General features: G+C 46.3%; 1 protein-coding gene across 1 annotated transcript in view; it reads right to left on the reverse strand.

The window, feature by feature from the left end:
• The window catches only part of DSCAML1 (Down syndrome cell adhesion molecule like 1), a 112,627-nt gene that overhangs the window by 2,060 nt on the left and 101,691 nt on the right, over positions 1–8,876 (reverse strand). The window contains exons 31-33 of the mRNA XM_015562464.1: positions 7,861–7,957; positions 6,625–6,718; positions 6,482–6,583 (exon numbers count right to left, since the gene is read on the reverse strand). Coding sequence (XP_015417950.1) covers positions 6,482–6,583; positions 6,625–6,718; positions 7,861–7,957 — 293 coding nt within the window. The remainder of the gene's footprint in view (positions 1–6,481; positions 6,584–6,624; positions 6,719–7,860; positions 7,958–8,876) is intronic.

The raw sequence follows: 8,876 nt of genomic DNA on the forward strand, positions 1-8,876 counted from the left end.
GGGGGGGGGGGGGGAAGGGGTGTGGGAGATGCGGGAAGAGACTGGACAAAAATCGTGCACCTATGGATGAGGACAGTGGGTGGGGGGAGTGAGGGGAGGGTGGGGCGGAAACTGGGAGGAGGGGAGTTATGGGGGGGAAAAAGAGGAACAAATGTAATAATCTGAACAATAAAGATTTAATTTAAAAAAAATAAATAAAATCAGAAATGAAAGAGGAGATGTTACAACTGATACCACAGAAATACAAAGGATCATAAGAGGCTATAATGACCAACTATATGCCAAAAAATTGGATAACCTAGCATAATGCATATATTTCTAGAAACATATAACTTACTAAGACTGAATCAGGAAGAAATAGAAAATCTGAATAGACCAGTGGTTCTCAACCTTCCTAATGCCATGACCCTTTAATACAGTTCCTCATGTTGTGGTTAACTCCAACCATAAAATTATTTTCATTGCTACTTCATAACTGTAATTTTGCTACTGTTATGAATCTTAAATATCTGATTTGCAGGATGTATTTTCATTGTTACAAATTGAACATAATTAAAGCATAGTGATTAACCATAAAAACAATATGTAATTATATATGTGTTTCCCGATGGTCTTAGGTGACCTCTGTGAAAGGGTCGTTCGACCCCTAAAGGGGTCACGACCCACAGGTTGGTGACCCACAGGTTGAGAACCGCTGAAATAGACCAAATGAATCAGTAATCAAAAAGCTCAACAATCAGAAGTCTAGGACCAGATGGCTTCACTGGTGAGTTCTACCAAATATTAAAAAAATACCAATCTTCCTCAAACTCTTCCAAAAAAGGGAAGAAGAGGGAACACCTTCAAACTCATTTTACGAGGTCAGTGTTACTCTGATGCCAAAACTAGACAAGAACACAAGAAAAGAAAATTACAGGCTAATATCTCTGATGAAGATAGATGCAAAAGTTACCAAGAAAATGTTATCTAGCTGAATTCAACAATATATTAAAGGGATCATACACCATGATCAAGTGGGATTTATTCCAGGGATACAAGGGTAGTTCAACAGCCACAAATCAGTCAAGGTGATACACCACATCAACAAAATAGAGAATAAAAATTATATGATCATTTAGCAGATGCAGGAGTAGGATTTGACAAAATTCAACATCCATTTATGATAAAAACTCTCAAAAAATCAGGTATAGAGGGAATGTACCTCAACATAATAAAGGCCATATATTACAAGCCCATAGCTAACATCATATTCAATGGTGAAAAGTTCAAAGTTTTCCTCTAAGATTGAGAACAAGACAAGGTGCCTACTCTCACCACTCCTATTTAACATAGTACTATAACCAGAGCAACTAGGCATGGGAAAAAAGCCACCCAAACTGGAAAGAGGTAAAACTGTCACTATTTGAAGATGATATGATGTTATATACAGAAAATCATAAAGACTCCACTAAAAGACTGTTAGAAATAAAAGTTCAGTAAAGTTGTAGGATAGAAAATTAATATACAAAAATCTGTTGCAGGAGAACCAAGATGGCAGCATAGGTAAACACCTGTACTTGCTGCCTCCCGCAACCACATCAAAATTACAACTAAAATACAGAACAACTGTCATCCAGAACTGCGGGAAAGCTGGCTGAGTAGAAGTACAACTAGAGAGATAAAGAAGAAAACGCATTGAGACTGGTAGGAGGTGTGGAGGCGCGGAATAGGCTGGCACCCAGGTGCGCTGCTTTTTTAATTGGGAGGGAGATACAAGCTCCCACTTGCTCTGAGCTACAGTGCTGGCCAAGACTCTGGGGGACCCAGACACATATGGGGAGAAACTGGATTGTCTGGAATCGGGGCAAGAACATGGTGGCGGCTTTCTTCCAGACGGAGGTGCTTGCAATGGTCATTATTCCTGTGCTGGGACCTCCCCAGTGCAGGGCTGGACAGCAGCCATTGCTGTTTTCTCTACCCTGGAGATTCCCTGAGACCCTGCCCTACCCAATTTACAACCCCACTCATGCAGTGCACAGTGGCTTTTGCATATGAATGGCCTGTCCTTTCTCAGCCTAAAACCTGCCAAACAAGCTGCAGCTGGGTCAGGGAGCCCCAAAGGTATCAAAAGAAGGCACAAGGCCAGCACCAGCAGCAGCCTGCCAAAAATTCACAGCTGGGCCTCATCTGGGCACTTCCAAACCCCATACAAAGAAGAGAAATCTGTAGATCTCTCTGTAGCTCCTGCTGGGTGGCCCCAGGCAGTGGCTGACTTGGCACCTCCTTGGAGATCTAAGAGCCAGTGTACCCAGTTGTCAGTGTGAGACCATTCCAGATTATAACTCTTTGTATCTATAAGTGACACACTCAAGGGCAGACTCAGTGAGCACCAAAGCCCCACTAAAGCACGTCCTGCCCCATAAGGGTGTCTCCTGCACAGCAGCTCTTCCATTGTAGACACAGCTGGTCCTCACAGCCAATTGACCTGGAGGTCAGTTCCTCCCAGTGATGCCAACAGCAATCAAGGCTTAACTACAACAAGACTGTGCACAAAGCCCACAAAGGGGTGCACCAAGAGTGTTCACCTCAGGTGATTGGGGAGGCTGAGCCACTGGGCCCTATAGGACACCTAATCTATCAACTCAAGGAGACTTAGCATCTACACAATACATAGAAACAAACACAGGGAAGCAGCCAAAATGCAGAGACAAAGAAACGTGTCACAAATGAAAGAAATGGAAGAAAGCAAACTACTGGATATAGAGTTCAAAACCACAGTTATAAGGTTACTCAAGAATCTTCTAGAAACCTCCGAGGAACATAGTGAGACCTTCAAAGATCTTAATGAGAATGCCAAAAAAAAAAAAAAATGGAAAAGGACTAGTCAGAAATTAAGCATACACTGACTGAAATAAAGAATAATATACAGAGATTCAACAGTAGACTAGAGGATCCCAAGAATCAAGTCAAAGATTTGAAATATGCGAAAACAAAAACCACCCAACTGAAAGACCAAAAAGAAAAAAGAATCCAAAAGTATGAAGATAGTGTAAGGAGCCTCTGGGACAATTTCAAGCATACCAACATCCAAATTATGGGTGTTTAGTGATGAATAGCAAGAACCTGCAACCAAGATTACTTTATCCAGCAAAGCTATCATTCAGAAGTGACGGTCAGATAAAGAGCTTCACAGATAAGAAAAAGCTAAAGGAGTTCGTCACCACCAAACCAGCATTATATGAAATGCTGAAAGGTATCCTTTAAGAAGAGGAAGAAGAAGAAAAAGGTAAAGATAAAAAATTATGAACAACCAATACATATCTATCAACAAGTGAATCTAAAAATCAAGTGAATAAAAAAACCCAATGAATAGAATAAACTGGTGAATGTAATAGAATCAGCGGCATGGAAATGGAGCCGACTGACAATTCTCTGGGGGAGGGGGTGTGGCGGGGTGTGGGAAGAGATTGGATAAAGATCTTATATGTATGTATGCAGCACCTATGGACGCGGACAGTGGGTGGGGTGGTAAGGGCCTGGGGTGGGGTGGGAACCTGGTGGAGGGGAGCTATGGGGGGAAAAATGAGAGACATCTATAATAGTCTGAACAAATAAAGATTTAAAAAAAAGATTAATAGAAGAAAAAAATCTGTTGCATTTCTATACATTAATAATGAACTATCAGAAAGAGAAATTAAGAAAACAGTCCCATTAACAATTGCATTAAAAAGAATAAAATACTCAGAATAGATTTAACCAAGGAGGTGAAAGATCTTTACAATAAAAACTATAAGACCTTGTGAAAGACACGGAGGAAGACACAAATAAGTGGAAAGATATTCTGTGTTCAGGGACTGGAAGAGTTAATATTGTTAAAATGTCCAAACTACCCAAAGCAATCAACAGATTCAATGTTATCCTAATCAAAATGTCAGTGGCATTTTCCACAGAAATAGAACAAACAATCCTAAAATTTGTATGGAACCACAAAAGATTCTAAATAACCAAAGTAACGTTGAGAAAGAAGAACAAAACTGTGGAGGCATCATCACACTCCCTGATTTCAAACCACATTACAAAGCTATGGAAATTAAAGTATAATTAAAGCCAAAAAACACACATAGATCAATGTATCAGAATAGACAGCCCAGAAACAAACCAACACATATATGGTCAATTAATTTATGACAAAGGAGCCAAGAATATACAATGGGGAAAAGACAGTCTTTCTAAAGAATGGCAGTGGGGAAGCTGGGCCACTATCTTACATCACAGACAAAGATTAACTCAAAATAAATTAAAGGCTTGAATATAAGACTTGAAACCATAAAGTGTCTAGAAGGAAACATAGGTTGTAAGCTCCTTAACATGGGTCTTGGTGATGATTTTTTGGATCTGACTCCAAAAGCTAAGGCAACAAAAGCAAAAATAAACTACATTAAACTAAAAAGCTTTTGCACAACAAAAGAACCATCAACAAAATGAAAAGGCAACCTACTGATTGGGAGAAAATATTTGCAAATCACATATCTGATAAGGGTTTAATATTCAAAATGTATAAAGAAATCATACGATTCTATGAAAAAGCCCCCAAACAATTGGATTAAAAAATGGGCAAATGATCTGAATAGACATTTTTCCAAAGAAGACATACAGATGGCCAACAGGTACATGAAAAGATGCTCAACATCATTGATTATCAGGGAAATGCAAATCAAAGCCACCATGAGATGGCACCTCACACCTGTTAGAGTAGCTACCACATAAAAAATAAGACATAGGTACTGGCGACGGTGTGGAGAAAAGAGAACCCTTGTGCACTGCTGATGGGAATGTAAATTGGTACAGACACTGGGAAACAGTATGATGTTCCTCAGAACATTAGAAATAGAACCACCACACAACCCAGCAATTCCTCTTCTGAGCATTCATCCAAAGAAAATGAAAACACTAATTAAAAACGATATCGGGCCTGGCGAGTGTGGCTCAATGTTTGAGTGTTGACTCATGAACCAAGAGGTTGCGGTTCGATTACTGGTCAGGGTTATGGGCATGATCCCCAGTAGGGGACATACACGAGGCAGCCAATCAATGATTCTCTCTCGTAATTGATGTTTCTATCTCTTGCCCTCTCTCTATGAAATAAATAAAAACATTAAAAAAGGTATCTGTCCTGCGGTATTCATAGCAGCATGGTTTACAGTAGCCCAGGTATGAAAACAACCTCAGTGTTTAGTGATGGGTGAATGGATACAGAAGGTGTGGTGTATGCATCCAGTGGAATACTGTTTAGCCACAAAAAGAAGGAAATCTTGCCCTTTGCCACAAAAGAATGGAACTTGAGGGCATGATGAGTGAAATCAGTCAAAGGCTGTTTGTGAAATTTGAAGAAACAAGACCCAAATAAAGCCCAAGCTCATAGTTACAGGAAGCAGATTGCTGGCTGCCAAGGCGCAGGGGGCCGAGGCTGGACAAAATGGGTGAAGGTGGTCAAAATAACCCAGTCATAAAAGAAATAAGTCCTGGGAAAATAAAGCGTGGTGACTGTGGTTAGTAACACTGTGCTGCATATTTGAAAGTTGCTAAGAGAGAAAATCTTAAAAGTTCACGTCACAAGAAAATATTTTTTTATAACTATGAGTGGTGACCGATGTTAACTAGACTTACCGTGGTGATCATTTCCCATATGCACAGAGGGTGAATGGTGATGTTGGACACCCGAAACTAGTATGTTATTGCCAATTATACCTCAATCACAACGAGTTTAAAAGTTGGCAAAACAACAAGAGAAGAGCAGAGCCGTGTGTCCGGACGCATCTCTTTAAACCACACTCACAGTTCAAGCAGACAGAGCAAAGTCTTGCTTCTGTTCCCCAGGCGACTACTGTCCCAGGCACCACCCAAAGAACACCGACGCTCTCCCTGAAAGATGTGAAAAAAGCCCGTGTCCACAAAAAGGTCATTTTATGTTGTGTGTCTTCGACCGCAGTAAACATAAAACCAGCAAATGCTGGCTGTACACTCACAAACGCTGCGGTTGGTGAGATCTGGGCTTGTTTTTGTTTTTAAAAATATATATGTTTATTGATTTCAGAGAGGAAGGGAGAGGGAGAATTAGAAACACCAATGATGAGAATCATTGATCGGCTGCCTCCTGCACGCCCCCTACTGGGCATGGAGCCCACAACCCAGGCATGTGCCCTGACCGGGAATCGAACCCTGACCTGCTTCATAGGTCAACGCTCAACCACCGAGCCGTGCCAGCTGGGTGGACTGTTTTTTAAACAAGCTCCTCAGGTGAATCTGATGTGCAACCAAGTGTGAGACCCACTAGTCTGTCTGGGTTGTTGGCAGTGGGAGGGCAGGGCGTGGCCTCTCGGAAGGCCTGCTAGAGGAGGGCTTCTTGAACTTGAACGTGCATCCATATCCTCTGTGGATTTTCCTCGATGGCAGACTCTGACCCAGTGGGTCTGGGGGAGGCCTCTGGCTGTGCATTTCTCACCAGCTCCCAGGGACGCTGACGCTGCTGGCTGATGGTCCCCACTTGGAGTGTGAAGGCTCTGAGCCAGACGGTGGCCTCGTCTGTGGTGGACACAGTGCTGCTCTGGAAAGGAGCAGTCCACGTTTGTGAGGATTGCCCCAGACTCCGAGCTCAGCAAGGAGGAGCAGGCGTTCAGCTGCTCCATGAGCCAGCTTCTGGGTGCGGCTGAACCAGGCTGTGGTCCAGCTACAGAACACGCTGCGGGTAGAGGCAGTCGGCACGTAACATCGGGTGGGTTCTGCACAAGCCTGTCTCAATCTCCAGGCCTTCTGTTTACAGGAAGGGGCCCGGCTCAGCCAAACACAAGCTAAACTGGCTCAAAGTTTGCTTCTCTGTTGCCTCTCCAAATCCTTCGATTCCCATCTGGCCCACCTCAGGTCCAGACCTGCCTCCTGCCTCCGCTCACTGCCCCTCCCAGGGTGGAGCATGTGGGGCTCCCTGCCACCCAGCCCGCACACTGGCTCATGCCCTGATGGGTCAGGAACAGCTGCACATGGACCGGCTGCAGCCAGGAAGTGCAGGGATGCAGCTGGCTCCCCTGGTCCTGGGCCTCTTCCCCGGGCAGCACCCACAGGCACTCGTGTCCAAGGTGAAGGCAGCAGACTCTCCTGAGTTTGGTCTCCTCTCCGTCTCTCCCTGCCCCTCTAACTTTGGGTGATTTGCTGAATCCCGAGCTCCACCTTCTCCCTTTCAGGTGGAGATGGAGAGGGCGCAGCGAGGAGGTTCCCAGAGCCAACGCACAGAAAGGGCTCTGCTCAGCCTGCACAGGGCTCCCCCTGCATCCTTGGCAGCTGGCTCCCTCCACTCGGGCTTCTGGGATTCGTTCTTCCATGTGTGCTGGTCGGAGCGGGGGCTGAGTTGTGATTTCCCAGGTGTGTGTGTGTGTGTGTGTGTGTGTGTGTGTAGGGCTCGGGAAGATCTCCCGGCCCGATCGCTGCTTGCAGTTCCAGGCCAGCAGCCCAGGGGGCGCCCTGCCCTCCAGGTTGGAGCGGAGCTGGCCCTTCATCAGGTGCCTGGAGCACAGAGCTTTGTTTTCCCTGTTCTCCTTAATCCACCACTGGGTCTCTGGGGTGGGCCCTGGGTGTGGGGCCCGAGATGGAGTTTCCCCGGGGACCCAGGAGTCCCCAAGGGGCCCTCCTCCGCTCCTCCTCTGTCCCCAGGCCCCCTCACTGGATGCTCAGGGAATGTTTACGGAATAAGTTCCTTGATTATGGATAGCCGTGCATCTCAGTTGTGCAGCCCTCACTGCGGCCTCCGCTCGCAGGCACAAACCCCCGCCTTCCTCCCCAGCCCGCTGGGCCCTTCCCAGCTCCTCCTCTCAGCCGAGGGCGCAGACTCACCTTCCTTCCACGTTCCCCTTGCACACTTGGCCTTGGCTGGGAGTGCAGACCTCAGGAGCGCCCTTGCCCTTCTTAGGGGCCCTCTTTACAGCTGCCCCTGCCCAGTACAGGGAGGTCCCCCCACAACTGCTCGCCGGGCTTTCCCTAGTGTCTGGTTCTGTCCCTTCACCTGGAACCTAGTCGCCAACTCCTCCGACCCAGCCTGACTCTCCTGACTGAACTCTGTGCCCCCTCCACTAGCCCTCTCGCCCTCTGATGACCTCCCTCCCACCCCAGGCTCACCTGGCCCTAACAGTCCCCCCAGAAGCTCTGAAAGCCTCTCTGTGCGAAACGATGGTCTGGGACGGGGCTCCCCCCACCCCCGCCCCCGCCCTACCACGTAGAAACATAATCTTTATTGCACACGGCGTTGGGTCTCTTTTCATAGAAAAAGGTATTAACACATAAGCATCTGCAAATTGAAGCAACTCCTGGCTTTCGTGGGACAGTGACATCGCATGCAGTGTCTCTGAGTTGGGATTTCGGTCTTTGTCAAAACCACCGAGATTAGGGGGAGGGGGCAGGGGAGGAGAAATTGCCGAGTCTGTGCTTCTGTCTCAAAATAAGGTGAGAGAAATACACAGACATAGTTGGTCGCTGTGCTCCTATGTGCATGTGTATCTCTCGCTCCACGCGTGGTTTCTGGGTGGAGGTGACGTGTACTGTCAAGTTCTTTGTGCCCTGGCTTCACGGAGAAGAAGAAAATAGTTTCATTTGTACAAAAGAGTCCTATGTACAAGCGTTCGCAGCGCGGTCGTGGTCATGGTGGGTTGGTTCTGCCGGTCAGTTTAACGTTGATGGTTCAGGAAAGCGGCCGAGTTGGTGTTTGAGGGCTGGGGGTGCTGATGGGCCGAGGTTGGCCCTACACCAGGGTGTAGGACTTGGAGTAGGCCCCTGCCCCCTGCTTCTGAGGCCTCCCTACCCCCGACGTGCTCATCTCGAGCAGCGAGTCCCTGGAGCCCCCCATTTTGGTGTTT

The sequence above is a fragment of the Myotis davidii genome, unplaced genomic scaffold (genome assembly GCF_000327345.1).
Source record: "Myotis davidii unplaced genomic scaffold, ASM32734v1 scaffold97, whole genome shotgun sequence".
NCBI lineage: Eukaryota > Metazoa > Chordata > Mammalia > Chiroptera > Vespertilionidae > Myotis > Myotis davidii.